At 38.5% G+C, this 21139-nt stretch overlaps 3 protein-coding genes across 6 annotated transcripts in view; 2 read left to right on the top strand and 1 right to left on the bottom strand.

Moving 5' to 3' along the window:
- Window positions 1-142: 142 nt before the first annotated feature.
- bsnd (barttin CLCNK type accessory subunit beta) lies at window positions 143-4608 on the top strand (the record flags this gene model as incomplete). Its single annotated transcript, XM_079583910.1, has 3 exons — window positions 143-319; window positions 453-535; window positions 4395-4608. The coding sequence occupies 3 exons, from the start codon at window positions 143-145 to the stop codon at window positions 4606-4608; spliced, it is 474 nt and encodes a 157-aa protein (XP_079440036.1).
- A 3438-nt stretch (window positions 4609-8046) lies between these two features.
- Window positions 8047-16172, top strand: pcsk9 (proprotein convertase subtilisin/kexin type 9). Its single transcript, XM_079639835.1, has 12 exons — window positions 8047-8452; window positions 9816-10007; window positions 10193-10316; window positions 10537-10670; window positions 10759-10900; window positions 11849-12045; window positions 12127-12310; window positions 12567-12743; window positions 13455-13603; window positions 13713-13875; window positions 14218-14390; window positions 15127-16172. The coding sequence occupies exons 1-12, from the start codon at window positions 8276-8278 to the stop codon at window positions 15313-15315; spliced, it is 2001 nt and encodes a 666-aa protein (XP_079495961.1). The 5' UTR covers window positions 8047-8275; the 3' UTR covers window positions 15316-16172.
- Window positions 16083-21139, bottom strand: part of usp24 (ubiquitin specific peptidase 24) — a gene marked incomplete at its 5' end in the record, with an annotated part of 64553 nt that continues 59496 nt past the window's right edge. For all 4 annotated transcript variants that reach the window (XM_079639833.1, XM_079639831.1, XM_079639832.1 and 1 more), the window contains 6 exons: window positions 16083-19208; window positions 19327-19437; window positions 19564-19650; window positions 19725-19800; window positions 20899-20977; window positions 21065-21131. In XM_079639833.1, coding sequence (XP_079495959.1) covers window positions 19146-19208; window positions 19327-19437; window positions 19564-19650; window positions 19725-19800; window positions 20899-20977; window positions 21065-21131 — 483 coding nt within the window. In that variant the 3' untranslated portion in view covers window positions 16083-19145. The remainder of the gene's footprint in view (window positions 19209-19326; window positions 19438-19563; window positions 19651-19724; window positions 19801-20898; window positions 20978-21064; window positions 21132-21139) is intronic.

Raw genomic sequence — 21139 nt, 5'->3', positions numbered from 1 at the left:
GTTCTCCGCTGGCCCTGCGTCCCGTCAGTCACTCCTGTCCTCTCAGTCTGTCCTTCACCTCTATGGGGACACAATCATAAAACTCCACACTCTCACCGATACTTAACTTAGTTAGCCACTGCTGGAAATCTACCCTTCTTCTATGGCAGAGAACAAGCCGTATCGCTATGGGCTCATTGTTCTTGGGATGGCGTTTGTGGCTTTGGGTATGTTCATGATTTCCGTAGAGGAACCACAGGTTTTCGCTACGTTCTGTGCTATGGGAGTGATAATGGTGGGCATGGGGACGGTCTGGTCGGTGTGTCAGTGTTACCCCAGGGTAAGGAAAGTTGTCTGTTCTCACTGTTTGGTAATAGATGGATTTTATGTTTATGTTCTTAGCATTTACTTTGATTATAATGTGCATATAATTTGACAGTGCGTTACATTAGAGTGTTTCCGATGTCCAACAGGTGACTGTTATACTGGCAGAGAAGGAAGAGCTCTGTGGGGTTGAAAAACTGGACTTGAGTGCTGAAAGCTCGGATGAAAAAAGGTCAGAGTAAGATCTCTTTACAGACAACACAAACACATATTTTAGATAAATAGCATAGGATATTAAAGGGATAGTTTACCCCAAAATCTTAGGAACACAAATGAAGATATTTTTTATGAAATCAGAATTTCTGTCCCTCCATAACAGTTTACACAACTACACTTTGATGCTTCAAAAAGTTAATAAAGAGATCATAAAACTAATCCATTTGAATTGAGTGGTTTAGTCCAAAATTTCTGAAGAGACTCAATTGCTTTATATGATGAACAGATTGAATGTAGGCTTTTATTTACATATCACAAACATTTTATTAACAAACATTCACACACACATCAGTTGTGGTAAACGGAAGCTCAAGGATGTTCGTTTGACGTGTGAGAACCAGTGAGGTTCATTCTCGTGTTACGCAACACGTTTGAACTTCTGCAAGAACCAATGAGGTTCATTCTTGTTTTACGCAACACGTTTGAGCTTCTGCAAGAACCAATGAGGTTCATTCATGTGTTATGCAGCACGTTTGAGCTTCTGCAAGAACCAATGAGGTTTATTCTTGTGTTACACAGCACGTTTGAACTTCTGCAAGAACCAATGAGGTTCATTCTCGTGTTATGCAGCACGTTTGAGCTTCTGCAAGGACCAATGAGGTTCATTCTCGTGTTACGCAGCACGTTTGAGCTTCTGCAAGAACCAATGAGGTTTATTCTTGTGTTACACAGCACGTTTGAACTTCTGCAAGAACCAATGAGGTTCATTCTCGTGTTATGCAGCACGTTTGAGCTTCTGCAAGGACCAATGAGGTTCATTATCGTGTTACGCAACACGTTTGAACTTCTGCAAGAACCAATGAGGTTCATTCTTGTTTTACGCAACACGTTTGAGCTTCTGCAAGAACCAATGAGGTTCATTCTCGTGTTATGCAGCACGTTTGAGCTTCTGCAAGAACCAATGAGGTTCATTCTCGTGTTACGCAGCACGTTTGAACTTCTGCAAGAACCAATGAGGTTCATTCTCGTGTTATGCAGCACGTTTGAGCTTCTGCAAGGACCAATGAGGTTCATTATCGTGTTACGCAACACGTTTGAACTTCTGCAAGAACCAATGAGGTTCATTCTTGTTTTACGCAACACGTTTGAGCTTCTGCAAGAACCAATGAGGTTTATTCTTGTGTTACACAGCACGTTTGAACTTCTGCAAGAACCAATGAGGTTCATTCATGTGTTATGCAGCACGTTTGAGCTTCTGCAAGGACCAATGAGGTTCATTCTTGTTTTACGTAACACGTTTGAGCTTCTGCAGGAACCAATGAGGTTCATTCTTGTGTTACGCAGCACGTTTGAGCTTCTGCAGGAACCAATGAGGTTCATTCTTGTGTTACGCAGCACGTTTGAGCTTCTGCAAGAACCAATGAGGTTTATTCTTGTGTTACACAGCACGTTTGAAGAACCAATGAGGTTCATTCTCGTGTTACGTAACACGTTTGAGCTTCTGCAGGAACCAATGAGGTTCATTCTTGTGTTACGCAGCACGTTTGAGCTTCTGCAGGAACCAATGAGGTTCATTCTTGTGTTACGCAGCACGTTTGAGCTTCTGCAAGAACCAATGAGGTTTATTCTTGTGTTACACAGCACGTTTGAACTTCGGCAAGAACAAATGAGGTTCATTCTCGTGTTATGCAGCACGTTTGAGCTTCTGCAAGGACCAATGAGGTTCATTCTTGTTTTACGTAACACGTTTGAGCTTCTGCAGGAACCAATGAGGTTCATTCTCGTGTTACGCAGCACGTTTGAGCTTCTGCAAGGACCAATGAGGTTCTTTCTTGTGTTACGCAGCACATTTGAGCTTCTGCAGGAACCAATGAGGTTCATTCTCGTGTTACGCAGCACGTGTGAACTTCTGCAGGAACCAATGAGGTTCATTCTCGTGTTACGCAGCACGTTTGAGCTTCTGCAGAGCCAATGAGGTTCATTCTCGTGTTACGCAGCACGTTTGAACTTCTGCAAGAGCCAATGAGGTTCATTCTTGAGTTACGCAGCACGTTTGAACTTCTGCAAGAGCCAATGAGGTTCATTCTCGTGTTACGCAGCACGTTTGAGCTTCTGCAAGAGCCAATGAGGTTCATTCTTGTGTTACGCAACACGTTTGAACTTCTGCAAGAGCCAATGAGGTTCATTCTTGAGTTACGCAGCACGTTTGAACTTCTGCAAGAGCCAATGAGGTTCATTCTTGAGTTACGCAGCACGTTTGAACTTCTGCAAGAGCCAATGAGGTTCATTCTCGTGTTACGCAGCACGTTTGAGCTTCTGCAAGAACCAACGAGGTTCATTCTCGTGTTACGATCAATGTTTATATGTGAATAAAAACCTAATCTGTTGTTCATCATATGAAGCAATCGTGTCTCTTCAAAAAATTTGGACTAAACCGCTCAATTCATATGGGTTAGTTTTATGATCTTTTTATCAACTTTTTGAAGCGTCAAAGTGGTAGTTGCACAGCTGTCAATGGAGGGGCTGAAATCTCTCAGATTTCATCAAGAATATCTTCATTTGTGTTTCAAAAATGAACGAAAGTCTTATGGGTTTGGAATTTGTATTTTGGGGTATCTATCCCTTTAAGACTTTCCAGGGAATATATCTTGAAATAAGATTCAATACATATACTTATAATAGATTATAATTATTATATTATAATAATTCTAAAAAAATAAGTTTCACTACACTGGCAAATTATGTTTTTAAAAGCATACATTTGCTAATTTGGAATCTTAAACTTAATTTAAGAAAACAAGTCTATTTGGTGTGATTCTCAAATAAATTTATCTTCTAGAAAATGTATAAAATATTTATTTATTTAATGGCAATAATGCCTCTATAAAGCTCGTAAGGAATGAGGAAAGGACTTGATTTTGTCCTCGAGAATTGACTGGATCATATGAAGCTGGGCATTGTTAACTAAATTGATGCAGATCTGAATATTATTTGTGGAATATATTTAGTCCCACCCTCTGAAAATGTCGTTTCAATGGAGAGGGGAGGTTAATGTTTTCGATTATAGATTGAAGACATAAACACTGCAACATTCTGTAAAAAAAAAAAAAAAAAAAAAAAAAGAAGAAAAAAAGGATTTGTCAATTTTTATTTCATGGTGACTTTAAGAGTGAAAGGTTACTGTATTGTAAATGATCTCTCCACAACCCTCATTCATCCAGTCAACTCAATTAACTCTTCTTTCTCTTTCTGTCATCACACTGGAGTCTGTGTTTTCTGAGGGCCCATCAAGACTCATTAAGTCTAAATTCACTCACTCTGTAACTGGGTTAAGCAGCTGGATAATTGAATCTTAGAGAATCTTACCGTTTCCAGGGAATGTAATTATGCTGTGTGTTAAGATTATTTTTGTAAAATATCTTAAAGAGACAAGGGTACAACTTTACAACTCAAAAGCCTCAAAGTACTGTATACCACAATGGTGTTAGACCGTGTGCTTCTATCAGTGTGGTTCAACATGCTCGTCAGTTATGTAAATTACTTGTGTACTAGTATGTTTTAGAGAGCGGTCTACACAATAATTAATTCCCTTACATGTCCAACAAACAATAAGCAACTTAAGCATATAACTTCTCAGGATTTTCTCCTTCAAATCTTTCAACCTTGTGAATGACGTACCGTACGGAGGGTGTGACCCGCACCATACCTATCCTATTAAAACGCTTTTTTATAGAAAACTATTATGAGTACAGTCTTCATCTCATTTGAGTGTACGTCAAAAATACAATATATTTTTTGATGTGTAAAACTTTTTTTAAATAGCACCAACTATAATATGCTATTTTAAACTGCATAAAATTGTTTTCCTGTTACAGTCCACAGAAACCAGTAAGAGCTCCCTTGGCTGGCTTCTGTGATGATGAAAAAGTGGAAATATCGGCAGATCCAAAACTCCACACTGAGAACAAACACAGTGAGCGTGTCATCGTCCTCCACACGTGTCGAAGTTCTCCCAGTGTGCTGGCCTGTTCTAGCACTCCATTGACGGACAGAAGAACCACAGGAACAGACCGCAACCGAGAGATGTAGTACGGGAAAATGGAAGACTCATGTTACTATACATCTGAGCTGGAGAGTGAATAGTGCCTTTTGATTCATGTCAAAATCATCATCTGACATACTGTAAATATTTGCCAGACAACTATGTTGTCATACTTTTTTTTAAATATTCTAAATAACTTATATCAATATCACAATATGCTTAAAGAGGACCTATTGTGCCTTCATGTGGAGCTCAAAATGCCCCACAGATAATTTATATACCATGTTGTAAATACACATTTTTGAGTGTAAGAAAAAAAATTCTGTTTTCGTGCGTGTATCTTTAAATGCAAATGAACTGCTGCCAGTGCCACCCCTCGCCCCTCTGCCCCCTATCCAAAATAGTGCTGTGCCTTTACAGCTTGTGTCTTAGATACTCTGCCAAAAACGATCATCTCTATTGCTGTCATGCTCACATAACATTGCAGTTCTTCATCATCATGAAAGTTTATTATCTGCATGCGTTTTAAAGCCATATCAGTCTAAACTTCTGATATATGGTTTTCTGAGTGCACACACCGGAAGCACACCTGTCTGTCAAACGGAGCATCCGTGAGTATTAAATTATTATATAATTATATGGCTGAGGTCCGTCATACGAGTAAACATTTAGGCTTCAATTTCCCTTAGCGTCCGAACTGTCATTGCGATCCATTGCTTTCCTATTGTTTACTTTGACCGCTCTCCCTCCGGTTACGTCACTTCCAGTTTGGCGGTTTTCAAATGCGGAAGTAACATTTTATCACAAAACGACTCCAGAAGCCTAAATAGCGTTTTATAAGTATGTTTATATTTGAATATAGTTCCTACATTATTTTTCTATACATTGGCTCACTGGGTACTCCAACCTGCAATATAGCCTTTAAGTTCTTTCACATCTTATTGAACTTTAACTGTTAAATATGTTAACAGGTTATGTTATCTGTGTATTAAAGTGACAGCAGCGTAATTTAAAGTAGGCCTATCTACTGAAATAACACAAAAACACTAGGAAACAAAAGAAAAACAGAAAATCACTCTCTGCTCTTGATTTAATAACTTTAGTAGCTTTAGTAAGAATACATTTCTTACTTGAATGCTACAGTTAAATCTCTGGCGAAGAGATACACATGACAGACTGTGTATAGCTCACTAGGGGGAGGAGCTAAGCTAATAGGGCAGATTCTGTCACCAGTCGTGGACTGGGCTTGTTACTTTTTCACATTGGAGTACATTCCTTAACCTCTCTTTTTTGAGACACTGTTTCAGATTTATGGAAAAAATAACAAACTGGGTGGATGGATTATTACCAAAATAAGGTGGTTGTGGACACACTGTGGAAACTAAATATAAAATAATACTCATAATTAAAAATATAAAAGAGAATTTTGCATTAAAGGTCCCCCTTTAAGTGTATAATGTATGCCATCACATTTTTCATTAGGCATGTTAATGTCACAAGGTCTAGTGACTTTGTCACAAGCATATGATAATAGGATTGTTTCACTCAGCAAATAAGGCTGGAAAAAGTTTAAACATTAGGTAATGAAATAGCATACGTGTGACCTTGACTAAGACCAGAGGACACTGAAAGAGGAACAGCCTGTATTCTGGAATGTGGAGTTTTTATATCTGTCTGTGATGTTCCTTTATAAGAGATCCTTTCGGGACAGCAGGATAAATAACCATGTCTGGATTGATATGTGATTATAGATTATTTAAATGTAGTATTGTAGTAAAATTCTAGGGATAAATTAAAGGGATAATTGCTGAGCAAGTTAAAAATACACATAGCAGAAGCCTACTGAAATGTGAATCATCTGGGCTACAAAGTAGGCCTCTGTGCAACACACATGTTTGTTTTCCTGCTTTTTATGGTGGGGACTTTCCGTTTATGAGGTTCCATTTGTGCCAAAAAGGAGTCGACTGCTTTGTTCTTGTACCTACATTTGTCCTTGTAGTCATTGTCTATATTTCAGGATAAAGCATTGTACTACATTTGCCCATGTCTACAGTCATTTACTTAAAATAAATAAGTAGGCCTATTTGTTGGTGTATGTTCTTTATAATGCCTATTTCTGTCGTTTATGGAAGGATTTTCAGAAATGATGGCATTCTGTTTGTGCAAAAAAGAAAGAAAGAAAAAAGCTATGTTGTCCTCCCTGTCCATTCAGCTCAGTTTTATGCTTCATAAGTTACTGGTCAGTGGTCACAGTGAAAGTTCTGCAGTGTATTTGACAGATATCCAAACAAATAGAACGTTTAGATATTTTCAATATAGATTTCTCACCATCTATCTAAAAGCACAAAAATTAAAGCTTTACGGACAGAAAGATAAATGCATATAAAAGTTCCAGAAAACTGAGCTTCTTATTGAACAATTCGTTTTGTTTATTTACCTAGATATAGAAAGGTTGTGGAATGTTTACATTTCTGTGGAAATTTGCTTCCCAAAAATAGCCAGGCCTATGATGATCAAGCTTTTAATGTTCTTCCTATATGGTGTTTTTAATATGCTTTAAGACAAACCAGGTAAAAAATGCATAAGTCAACACCATTGCTGAGTATTTTCTCCATAAAACGGCAGTAAACCAAAGAGTCTCAAAAACGGGTTGAAATCACTGGTGTTTCTAACAAAACTACCTTAAAACCAATCAGGACAATGAGTGGATCTCTGAGCTGATGTGAGTGAGTGGAGGCGGGGCTAATTTGCATTCAAGTTACACATTCAAGCTATTTGAATTTTTTTTTTCAAGGAAATAAACATTTAAATATGTCCTTTTGGTGCTCAAAGATGAGTTATAAGGTTTAAGATTGCATCTTGCATTCATAATCTTGAGTAGGCCTAGCTACTGCAACAAAACTAGGGGGGAAAACATGAAGGTTACTATTTAGGATCAGCATGTCAGTTGGTAGGCTATGTGAGGTGCATCTCAGGTTCCTTCCTTTTTCTCACAAACAGTTTTTTCCCCTCACTCAATATGAGTCAACTTGTCACATATAGGCCTTAAAAAAAACTCTGCTTTGACAGTGGATTGTACTGTGTTTTGCACGTTTCATTTGATTATGACTCTTTTAGCTCTTCAACAATACCACTTTCTGGCCAACAGAGGACGACGTGAATCTGTATTTGGTCAAAGTGAAGCAGCATCGACACGTGCAACTTTTTGACTCTTATGAACGCGGGCAGGTTAGACATGTGTCGTCCTTTTGCCAAAAATAAAAAATAAAAATAAAAATCACTAAAATGCAATTGATTGTTTAAGGCTGTTCACTTTATTTGTTAGGCTCTTTGTAGCCACTTCATTGACACTTTCATTTTACATGTTTTATTTCAGCAAACGTTACAAGCCTGTGCAGGAATAAAGCGTGTGTAATGTGTGTGGGTGGACTGTAATCTGACTCCTCTTCTGCTGTATTTATTACCGCACATCGTTCGATATAAGCACAGAGAAACGTCAGCACGCTCCACCTCACTGCGCTCAGTCCGTCAGAGATTCAAATGACATGTTAAATGACATGAGGATACACTTCAGCTCTAAATCTCTCTGTTTCATACCTCTGCCTTACCATATGACGGACAACAATCCAAAAAAAGGAATTTTGAGCAATATCACTTGAACTAGGCTACTTATTTTATATTATTGACCTAAAAGCACAAAAAGTGTCCACAAGAATGAGAGGCGTCGTGACGGTGTGCTGTTTGAGTTTTCTTCTGTGTCTTCTGGTTATGGTTGAGAGTGATGAAGACTACACTGAGGATGAAGAGATGATCATGTCTCTAATTCTGCAGGATGACTCCCAGCCTGAAGCAGAAAGCAGGCCATCTGCCCAGTTTTACAGGTGCACTAAGGTACTGGTTAAATTAACTAATCACTGTATGGGTTTATTACCTGATATTAACTTTAGAAACGATATTTCTCCTAACTGATTTTATTTAGTGAATGCTTAGGGGGTGGGGGCGTGGGGGGATGCATTTTAAAGAGCAACATTCACTAATTCAGTTTTTTGTGTACTGGGCATTTGGTTCTTTTTATGAAAGTAAAATAAATTATTTTAATAAAGGAAACATTTTTTTTTTTAACTTTTCAAACCGGACAAAGTGCTTTTACTATGTCTACAGGATGCAGATTTGTTTTTATTAATTGTATCAAATTAAACAAAATAAATAATGCATGTAAAATGACCAATTTCCTAAGTAAAACTAATTAACAAGATTGATATATTTAGTCTAAATAGGAGGCACATGGTTAGCCCCAATATTTTTGTTATTATTTAATGTGTGTAATAAGGACACTTTATTTGATCAAATATCCAGTACTGGACATCAAATTGATGTATGAATATAGCACTATGATTTATTTTATATATCCTGTGTCTTGTTTGTGAAGGGCAATCATATCTTCTCTAAACTTTTTGGACCATTCTTTTGACTTAGCCATATTTCTAACATACAGTCAAACATGACACTCAGCCAGGTCAGATATTTCATGTGTTCTAGCTCAAGCACACCTGGTGCAACTAATGCATCAGGTGTGTTTGAGACAACATCTGTCTTGCATATTTGTGCTGTTGTGAGGGATTTTATTCAGGGGGTTGAATAATTGTGAGACTGCAGAAGTCATTTAAAGTTGCATTTTCAGTTGGATTTGGGAAAACCACTTGCAACATTTGTTGCGTTGCAGCTATTTCAATTACTTTAGTTTGATTTGTTCATTGCTAACAGCTGAAAGTCTATACATTTAGCCAATAAACCTTTGCAATGGGAGTTCATATATTTTGATTATAACTGTAGACACAAAAAACTTTGATATTCAACGTAATACAATGTCATATATCTCTATTTTCCAGATACAACATTAGATCAATTAAAACAACTTTTGACTGCCTAAATCTCAGTATTTAGATGAAACTACAAAATTAAACATAGTGTGGTCATTCATCAAAAGTGCTAAGATGAGATGATATATATCAAAGAAAAAATATAGGCCCTGTGTTTCAGCTGGTCACAGAAGCGAGAAACGTCACATTATACCTTTTGTATAACTGGCAAAAACACTTCCCACAATGCTTTATTAGCTGTGTAGAAACACTCACGGTGTCCTGACAACATCAGTTGCCACAAGCCAAAAAAAGTCTAAAATAAATGTGCTACTGTAGTAGTATGTGTAGAACGTTTGGAATGAGAAGGCTATCAAAATCTTTTTTACGCACAGGATGCATGGCGCATGCCGGGCCAGTATATAGTGGTGATGCGGAACGGAACGCACGTGAACCAGGTGGAGCGTACCGCGCGCGGGCTCCGCGCAAAAGCCGCGAAACGCGGATATCTGATTGAAATACTGCAAACTTATTCTGGAGCCTTCCACGGGTTTCTGGTGAAAATGAGCAGCGATGTTCTTCACATGGTAATTTACAGACACTATTACACAATAATGCTCCCAGTTTTGTATTTTATTTCTCAGTTCATATTTAAGAATGTTTGAACAGTATTGTGGACTGAAAAATAAAATAGATTCTTGAACTGGGATTAAAATAATTCTTTTGTTATTGTCTGTCTATTTCATTCCATCGCTTTTTTTTATTTTGCCAGGCAGTAAAGCTGCCCCATGTGGAATACATTGAAGAGGATTCCTCCATCTTTGCCCAGAGCATCCCATGGAACCTGCAGCGCATCCTTCAACACAACCATGAGCCTGGAAAATACTCACCACTCAGTGAGCTAAAGTCTCCTCTCTCACTCTACTTTTTCCCAAACACGTTAATGTACCTTCTAAAATTATAATCTGAGATCCTGAAGTGAAAGATTTGCTTTCTGCACTGTGTAAATGCTTTTTATGTTGATACAATATTTAATCTTGAATCTTCCCTGTTCTTCAAGTATTTTGCCATGTATGGTTCTTGATCTGTTTGTCCGTCATGCTTGTGTGTATGCAGATGACGGCGCAAAGGTGGGAGTGTATCTCTTAGACACAAGCGTTCAGGTGACTCATCGTGAGATTGAGGACAGGGTGATGGTGACGGACTTCAACAGTGTGCCAGAGGAGGATGGGGTCAGAGTTCACAGACAGGTTGGTGAATGTCATTAAATGTTTTATGGTAACTGGGCAGTGCTAATAAAAAAGCATATGTCCATCACTTACGGTCTTCTGCCCACAGGCTAGTCAGTGTGACAGTCACGGCACACACACAGCAGGAGTGGTCAGTGGACGGGACTCGGGTGTCGCTAGAGGTGCCAGTGTAAACAGTGTCCGAGTGTTGAACTGCCAAGGCAAGGGTACAGTGTCAGGAGCTTTGGCAGGTAAAAAACCAAAACATAAATAATAATTAAAAAATGTAATTAAGTTTATAGCTTTATAATATTATATATGCAACTTAAGCAGGTAAACAAAAACATAAGTAATACAAAAATTTATATATGTATGTGTGTGTGTGTGTGTGTGTGTGTGTGTACTACACACATATACACATGTGATGGCAAAGCTGTATTTTCAGCATCATTACTCCAGTCTTCAGTGTCACATGAATAGAAAGTTCTAAAGAACAGCATTTATTTGAAATATAATTTTTTTTGTAACATTACAAATCTCTTTATGTCACTTGACTTTTGATCAATGTTACAAAAGCTTTCTATTCATCAAATAATCCCGAAATAAAGCACAACTGGTTTCAACAAAGATAATAATCATAAATGTTTCTTGAGCAGCAAATCATCATATTTGAATGATTTCTGAAGGATCATGTGACACTGAAGACTCGAGTAATGATGCTGAAAATTCAGCTTTGCCATCACAGGAATAAATTAAATTTCAGAATATATTTAGAGAAAACAATTACTTCAAATTGTAATAATATTTCACAATATTACTGTTTTTGTTGTTGTTGTATTTTTAATCAAATAAATGCAGCCTTGGTGAGCAGAAGAGACTTATTTGAAAAAAATGAAACAATCTTGCCGATCCCAAACGTTTTAAGTTTAGAGTCTTCAGTCTGTTTTACCAGCTTTAGCAGGTAAACCAAAACATAAATAATAAAATATGATTAAATTCTATTCTATATTAATAAATAAAAGGAAAAATAATAAACAAGAAAATATTTATTAAATAATAAACTGTGTTATTATTTAATAACACAGTTTTTCGGCAGGATTATAATCATATCATATATATTTATGTACTGAGCTTCGGCAGGAAAACAAACAGTACATAAATATTATATGATATGATTATAATACACAACTCTGTTGCAGGTCTGGAGTATATCCAGTCATCTCTGATGTCTCAGCCTATCTCACCTGTGATCCTCCTGCTGCCATTTGTTGGGGGATTCAGTCGCACCCTCAACGCTGCCTGCAGGACAATGGTGGAGTCTGGCGCGGTGCTTATTTCTGCAGCCGGGAACTACGACGATGATGCTTGTCTGTACTCACCAGCCTCAGAGCCTGAGGTACTGACCAGAAATTACCTTCAGGAAAGCATATGCTTGTTAATACAATCGGTTTTGACATCATTTGTTCCCCTGCTGCAGGTGATAACAGTAGGGGCCGTTAATTCTGCTGACCAGCCGTTGAGCACTGGGAAGACCGGCACCAACGTGGGCCGCTGCGTGGATGTGTTCGCACCCGGTGATGACATCATCAGTGCATCCAGTGACTGCTCTACCTGCTTCACTAGCAAGAGCGGAACGTCACAAGCAGCGGCACATGTTGCTGGTTAGCACGCACACACAAACATGCTAATGCATACTACAGTAGTCAGCATTCAAAGTGGATCAAAACCTTTCATCAAAGTTATACATGAATTTTGAACAATACCCGGTCTTGTCTTAGGACAACTTTGATGAACTTTTTTGATTCACTTCAAATGTTGACTACTGTATTAGTAGTGCTTGTTAATGTTATTAGATGGATGAGAGTACATTTGATCAGTCTGTCCATATAACCAGCTCTGGTCGGTGTGTGTTTTCAGGTGTAGCGGCGGTGCTTCTGAACCTGAGTCCCAACTCCAGCTCTGCTGAGCTTCTGCAACAGCTCCTCTATCATTCAGTCAAACAGGTCATGAACCCACAGTCTCTGCCACAGGACCACCGTCTCACTACACCCAACATGGTGGTCGCCCTGCCTGACCCGACCTCCACACTCACAGGTCAGAGTTCACGAGTAAACCTCAACAGTAATAATATGGACTGATGTATGATGATTACAATCAATACTATAATTAGCAGATTGCAATGAATGTATAATATAATATGAAATATAACAACCTTTTTAATATTACATTATTAAATAATTATAATTGAATATACTATATTAAAGATTGCAGTGAATATAATAATATACCATATTAACCTTTTTTTTTTTTTTGCTTTACTAGTTTAGTTACATACTGTATTTAGTGTTGACTTTCATCATGTAACATTTTATTGAAATATTATATTTAGCAGATTGCACTAAATTTATAATATAATATCGCTAATATTTATTAATAATACTAACCTTATTTATGGTTATATTTTACTGGTTTATTTACATTTTAATTGTGTGTTTATTAGTGACTTCCATCCTGTAACATATTGCACATAAATTTTGTTAATTTATTGCATTTCTTCCCTGGAACAATTTGCAAGAGTTTAACTTCCAACAGGGCATTAAACCATTCTTGGTAGTCTGTTACTGGCCCAGGCTGGTTTAGGTGAATGCTGCAGGTAGACCAGTTTAGGAGTAGTGTTTCCATGATGGGTGACTAATTTAAACACTATAGAAGTGATCAAATCATATCTGTGACCATTAAGGTGGCCTTAGTGCTGTTTGTTGTGTATTTTGATGAGGTTGCCACTACATGTGTGTTTTCTCACAGGAGAGGATCTGCTCTGTAGATCGGTTTGGTCTGAGAGGTCAGGCGCTTCAGGTTTCGCCACAACTGCGGCCCGCTGTCGCCACGGTGAAGAGATGCTGAGCTGCTCCAGTTTCTCACACAACGGAGCGAGAGCTGGAGAAAGAGTGGAGGTTTGTTCAGTATCCTCAAAAAAATACCGTTGTCAACCTGATGCAAGTCACTACTTGCACCAGAGAGTGAGTAAAGTGGAGTAATGTTTAGTCATTTCGTTTCTAACAGGTGAGAGATGGGCAGAAAGAGTGTGTTGCCGTCAATGGGAACGGAGGGCAAGGTGTGTTCGCTGTAGCGCGCTGTTGTACAGGCCATAAAGCTCAGTGCCAGACGATAGAGAGTCCCGAGAGGGGCGCGGATGCAGAGTGTCCCTCAGAACACCAGCTGACAGGTGACAGATGGTTTCGCACTGCAGCAGTTTTCATTAGGATTAATTAATGGAATGTTCTGGGTTCAGATGAAGTTGAAGTGTATCGGGTTTTGGTTATCAATGACAATTTCACTCTGAAAAAGTCTTATATAAAAGGTTCTTTCAATTGAAAAATCATAATTCTCTAATCTCATGCATTCGGTTTGAAAGTATTCTCTTAATGAGTAAAGTTTCTGCGGTCACTGCTGCTGAAAATTAATTTGAATAGAGATCTCTATGCTTATTCTAAAGCCAACTTGATAGTCTTAATGTACATTTCTATTCAGGTTTCTAGAATGTAACAACTGTCATCTTTCCCTGCAGGCTGCAGTTCTTCCTCTTCCTCTGGAGAGGTATCGGACTCTGATCGACCTCTGCATGGCAGCCGCAGGGCATGTCCTGCTAAAAGGGGTGTAACGTCATATGCCTCCTGCTGCCACACGTCCTCTCTGGAGTGTCATCTGAAAGAACACGGGCCCACGGCTGTCAGCGAGCAGGTGACTTACTCTCACAAGACGTTTCCATTGACTCATAAACAAGTGCACAGCTTCTAACATTTATACAAGTGGCAGTTTAAATCAATCTGTTGTGCAACTGTGGATGGTTCACCCAAAAATGAAAATTCAGCAATTAACTATTCTCCCTCATGTCGTTTCAAACCCGTTCGTTCATCTTCGGAACACAAGCGAAGATTTATTTTAATGAAATTGAGAGATTTATCCTCCATTGAAAGTTTATTCACCCAAATCTCATTCATAAAGAGATTGTAGCCTACAATAAATGCTCGAGCTTCCGTTTACCATATTTGAGTGGTCTATTTATGTTCACCGATCAATGGGCGCCTCAGTAAAAGCCCAAATTAAATCAGTTCATCTTATAAAGGGTGTCTCTTCAGAAGAAATGGATTAAACCACTCAATTCATATGGATTTCTTTTGGGGGAACTTAAGTGTGGTCTAACTTACTGCTGTTCATCTAATTTTCGTGTGTGAAATCCTGTCATTTTAATGGGAATGTACGTGCGGGTTCTGCGCGAGGGTGAAAGATTTCGACGTGTACATTTTGCATCAGGTTCAGTTGGTCATGCGAAATCGCCCTGTTGACCAACAGAAAGCTCTGAAAGTGACTTCTGTTTCATACAATCGCTACACTATTGACATTTCGCCGAACTTTTGCTAATTTGACTGAACCTTTAGTGCATCAGAGCAGCACTAACCTGCATTATTCATTTTAGGTGGAAGTTTCATGCGAGGACTCCTGGACACTGACAGGCTGTCAGGCTCTTTCTCGTGGTTCTGTCGCTCATGGGGCATTTGCTTTGGGAAACACCTGTGTAGTTCGTTCATCTGGAGGAGGTAAAGGAGCTGCCGCCATCGCCACCTGCTGCAGGCATCGCCCGTCCCACCAGCCGCGTGACCACTGAAGACCTAAGGGGGATGGGTGTTCCTCTTTCCTCTCTTAACACGTAACCAAGGACATAACTGCTATAACACATAGAATAGTTGGAGTTGTGTGACACGACTTGGTTCAATTCTGCCACAACAGAATATTACAGGATGGAGAAGAGCATTGTAACTGGTTCAGGTGTAACCATAACCAATGTAGACACGCTAAAACACTTTAAAATAGCCCTTTAAACTGCAAGACACATTTTAAATAGGGATACATTGATCAATTCTGACCAATACTTATGTTATGGCCGATTTTATACTATTTTGTTATAAGTGAATTTAGGGTTCATTGAAACATTTATATTAATTTAGAGATTTGTTAAAGATTACATTTAACAGTGTTATTAAATTATTTGATTTTAAAGATTACCTTTGCCATAATCCAAGGCTCACTTAAAGTCAATCTAAATGTAAAAATAGAGGAGACCATCATGTGCAATGACATATACAATATTGGCTGATACATTTAAAATATGGACCAATACCTGCAATATTGGTAACTGATAATAAAATTGATAACACTGCATTTAGTCAGCACTTTTCATTTAGATATTTACACATTCTAAATTGAACAAGATACATTTGTACTCTATTCTGGAGTTATCTACTATTATGCATGTGCACTGTTTATAAGAGTATAACTCATTTTATAAATGTATATTTTTACAAACTTTATATGAGTAATGGTCAAAAATCAACTTCAGACTTGACACGTACAAATGTCACACAATCTGTGAAATGTTGTGCATTCCAGTTTTTCCTTTTTTTATATCAAATGTTTTCATTGTCAAACTCTGATGTACAAATTAAAATGTGGTTTTAACATGCATTAACAGATTCCTTTACACATCTTACACACTCGCAGCAGAAATGAATCAAAGAATCCCCAGTTATTAAAAACTCTTTAAGCGTCTTCAACCCTGTCCTGACACCCAGCTTCAAAATGCAAGCCTTGTCACGGATCTGCCGAGTGGTTGGTACAGCATCTACAGGTGTAGGAAGGGTTAAAAAAAAAAGACGGATTGGAGGAAGGAGAATCAGATTCGATGAAAGCTTTATCACACCCTGTCTCTCAAGTACACCGTACTTCAAAGTACATATAAACTGCAACTCCACCGTTTCTTATGGGTTCCTTTAGTGAAAACCGATTTAGGCAGCTGAGCTGAAATTAGTGTGATATCTTTGCCAATGTGCATATTCCAGTAAAAAAAAAAACACTCCTTATGTTCAGGCACTGATCTGATGAATTGTCCCCTCAATCGTCACTGAACCCTGTGCCTTCAGCCCGAAACATTTAGAAAAAGTCCTCCGGTCATCCTAAAGCCTGTTCAAATAAATCATCCCAAGCACTAACCACATATGCGGCGGTGAATTAGCAATGAACCATTTACTGATTCAAAGTATAAAGGCAGTTGTGAGTACTGCAGTGTTTCGCTGACTATAAGAGGCTGACACACAGAGAAAGAGTGAAAAAGTCAAATACCCTTCTGGGGGAAAAAAAACTGATTAAACCAGCCCTAACAGGTTTGCTTGTTTTACCTGGTTGCCCAGCCTGACCAATCTTGGGTAAAAGTGCCCCAAACCACTCTAAAACCAGCAAACCAAGGCTGGTCCTCTTGAAAAAAAAAAAAGAAAGAAAGTTAAACACGTTTAAGATGGTGTGCTGGTTTAACTTGATCACCCAGCCTGACCAATCAAAAGTTTAAGTGCCCCAACCCCCATAAACCCAGCTAAGCAGGCTAACCCGGTTGAGAAAAAAAGTGGAACTAGTTTAAGATGGTATGCTGGTTTTACTTCATCCAGCCAGACCAATCAAGAGTTTAAGTGACCCAAACCCCCTAAAACCAGCAAAGCAGGCTTGCCCTGTTGGGAAAATATTTATAGCTGTTGATCTCCCAGCTGGTGGTCTACCGGCTGGTATTAAATGGTTTTTGGCCACTAAACAAGCTGAATACCAACTAAGCCAGATGGTGAAACCAGCTAAGACCAGCATACTCACTTAGGCTGGTTTAAGATTTTTTTATTTTAACAGATTGAAGAGACCAGCGTGTTTCAGCTTTGGCCAGTTTGCTTAATTATTTTCCACCAAGAGAGTCTCTCACATGGTACAAACATGCGAAGAAGCACATCAAAAAAGCGTCAACGTGAAAGTTTCCCCAAAAAAATAAACCCAAGCAAAGAGCAGGTAACTGTGAGGTAAAAAGCAGCACTACGGTTCACTCTTTCAGCAAACGTTTGTGTAAGGTGGTGGTGAGGTCTTCCCGCTGTAAACATTGAAGCGATGTTGCTAAGTGTTCTAGTCTAAATACAAAATGAGCAGCAAACGGCAGATGAATCACCCTGCGGACTCCCTGAAGGAGAGACATCACAGGCACGGCTCAAACAAGCGTCCCGTGTCCTCATATGGCGCTCTGAGATGAGCACGGCCCGAGCATATGCGTGTGTGCGCTGTTACCGTAATGTCGAGCGAGTTCAGGCATTTGTGTAGCACGACGTGTCCACTGGTTTGTCTCGAGACGAGGACGCGAGCAGCATAGGGGACGAGTCGAGTAAAGGCACTTTACCGCTCTGTGACAACTTCCCATCCCTCCAACAACCTGTCTTTCTCTTTCCCCTCCCCTTTCTGCCCGATCCTCGCCCCGTCATTCTATCGCATAAGGCAGACTGAACGGAAAAGATGCAGGCAAAAAAAAAAAAAAAAAAAAAAAAAGAAGACAAATATGGCAAAATTTACCCTGAAAAGTGTCATGACCTAGACCTTCATACCAGAGCGGCACAAGACAACATCAAAACAGATGAAAGAGTGAGATGACACACTGCTGATTGTTGCACTCATTGTCTTTTGGGAGGAAGAAACGTTCATCGGACAGTAGCGTCTCAGTGTGTTGCATATGTGTCTCAGGACGCATGTCTTCCGCTGTAAAGTCCACCGTCATATTTCTCTGTCTAGCACTTGCGTAAACAGCTCGTGTCTTCTGCTGCACGCTGTTCCTACCCAGCGGTTTCATATTCAGAAAGTCAAGGATTGGACAGAGAGCAGCGAGGGACATGTCTGTCCAATTGTCTCCACGTGATGAATTTGTCACAAAACTTAATTCAAATATAAAGTGCATTTTAAAAATACCAGCAAAAAATGACAAAGGAAAAAAAACGGTGTGATTATTTGACTCTCAGAGACTTGGCAAGTTCCTCTTTTTTTTCCCCTCTTTTTTTTCGAATAAGATTTGAGGCACCTCTCAAACACATCCAGAAAAAAAAAATAAAGAAAATCAGTAAAGGATTCTTAAAAATATTATTTTACATTTGAAATTACACGTATGGAACACATCTTTACATTTCTCATGAATAGTATCTACTTAATTACATTGGCAAATATACGCTGATTTCTTTTAAAACACCCCGTCTGGCACCATTGTAGTAGTTCTGCGTAAAAACGTCAAGGAAATGAAAGCCTCCGTTTTTAAGTCCCATTCGTCTGACAGAACTCATCGAGTCAGACGAAACATCTAAATGACTTGCAAGACATGAACTCTGATTTCATCCAGCCAGGCTTTAACCACCAGAAAAAAAGAAACGAAAAAAAAAAAAAAAAAACCTAGATATTCGCGTCTGTTCACGTCTCCGGCGAGGCGGCTTGAAGAGCGAGCGCTCCGACGGGCCCTTTGGCTGCTTTTGGTCGCTCCATTTCCAGTCCCTAGAAGATCAAATGCAGTTTTCTGATTGTGTGTTTAGAGCCACAACATCTTTCCGTCGGAGGGATTTTTTTTGTGTGTGTTTTGTTGCGCACAAACAACGAGGAACGTTAGGGGTCCACATCTTCTAGATCACTCCGAGAATCGCCCAACATCATTGGGGATTCGGATCCCTGAGAGAAAGAGAAGAAGAAATGGTGAATATAATGATTTATTAAATGCTAGGATGTTTTAGCATAATGCTGCTGGTTGTTTGAGATCCATAATGTGGACTGGCTGAAATAACGAGACCTGTCTGAGGCTTCGTTCTGAGTTCTCATTGGCCGGGCTGCCGTCTGATCCGTTGCTGCTGCCGGACTGCTCCTTCTCATTCAGTAAAGCTGTGGCATAAGCCAGAGTGTCCTAAAGACAAAACCCACCATTCACTGAGCTCCATTTAGCAGGTCAAAATGTCATGATTACTGAATTCACAAGTTCAGTAATGACATTAACGCAGCGCAATGATATGTCAGACTGTGAGTGCAGTACCTGTGCTGAGATGGTGCGCTGGAAGGTTTTAGCCGTGGACGTCTCGTTCGACACGTTACTCTGAGGCGTCCAGTAGTGCTCAGACATCTGAGAGAGGAGAGGGGGAGTTTAAAAACATGCACAATAAAGAACAACTATCGTGTGTATCTGTGGTCTCTTGCCTTCTTCTGAAGCCACTGCACTGCCCAACTCCAATGTCCCGAGAGCTCTTTAAAATAGTCCTTAGCTGGAGAACATCTAACAGAAACACAGAGGCATTCACATCACTGCAGCCAGAAACACTTCATTATTTAACACTATATCTAAAAATGCATAATTTATCGGTGAGCATAACGGTATCAGCCATCATTTTTAGGCGGATACTGGAAGCAGACAAAACTTTTACTAAAGAGTTATCCTTCTTTTCTATTGTACATTAAAACATGTTATTTACTTTTGTGAGGAATTATTGTTTAAACATAGTAGACATTTAAAATATAAGCTATAATATAGTTTTTTGCATCATCATATCATAAAAACAACAGGGATGCACAAATATTTAAAAAATCTGTCCGTTACCGACAAGCTAATAACTATTTTCATGTTATGGTTAATAACTGACAAAAGGCAGATATTAAAATTCAATACCATTTTGTCTAAATAAAGGACATTTATAACAATTAAAACTAAAACTAATCGGGTAACACTTTACTTAAGCTTTTATTGATACTGCATTATAAAAGTATTTTTAATGAACGCACCTTATAATGTATTGTATGGTCACATGAATAATTGTAACCAGAGTTATAATACTTGTGTAACAAGAACAACAAGGAATCTGCAAATATATTGCATTTTAATGTACATTAAAATGCATTATATTATAGTGTAGAATATGAAAAATTAATAGTTTATTATTTATAGATTACATGTACTAGTGTTATTACATTGTGTATTTTAGACTAACTTTAATTGAGCGTTAGATGATAGGAGCGTTAGATGATAGGAGCGTTAGATGATAGCAAAATCATCTAAATGTAAACCCATAATAAATGATCATGAACAATTAAATATTCAATTGCGAAATCATCTAAATGTAAACGCATAATAAATGATCATGAACAATTAAATATTCAATAGCAATAATTAATTAATATCAATATCCTACAGTTATGGATAAATTAAATAATATTGAGTGATAACTGAAATTACGCCATTATATGTATATATATATATATATATATATATATATATATATATATATATATATATATATATATATATATATATATATATATATACACACAACCCAGTTATGTAAACATCTATATTGTGCATTTGGTGTTCTACACTCACTTCTGTGCCAGTGTGACCAGGAACTTCACACACTGATAGCAGCGACTGCTGTCCACATTGTTGCTCTGATGCATTAAAGCTGTGAATGAACAAGAAGCAAGAGAGTTCAAATCAGTGTAATCCTACAAATACTAATGCTGATAGATCCAAGTGATATGGTTCTTACCCAGAAGGCCCTTTTCAGACTCAAATGCATATTTAAGCCTCTGGGACTGCAGAGGGTCCTCTACCATCTGAGAGG

The sequence above is a fragment of the Phoxinus phoxinus genome, assembly GCF_949152265.1.
Source record: "Phoxinus phoxinus genome assembly, chromosome: 16".
NCBI lineage: Eukaryota > Metazoa > Chordata > Actinopteri > Cypriniformes > Leuciscidae > Phoxinus > Phoxinus phoxinus.
This window is presented reverse-complemented; position numbering and strand designations above follow the sequence as displayed.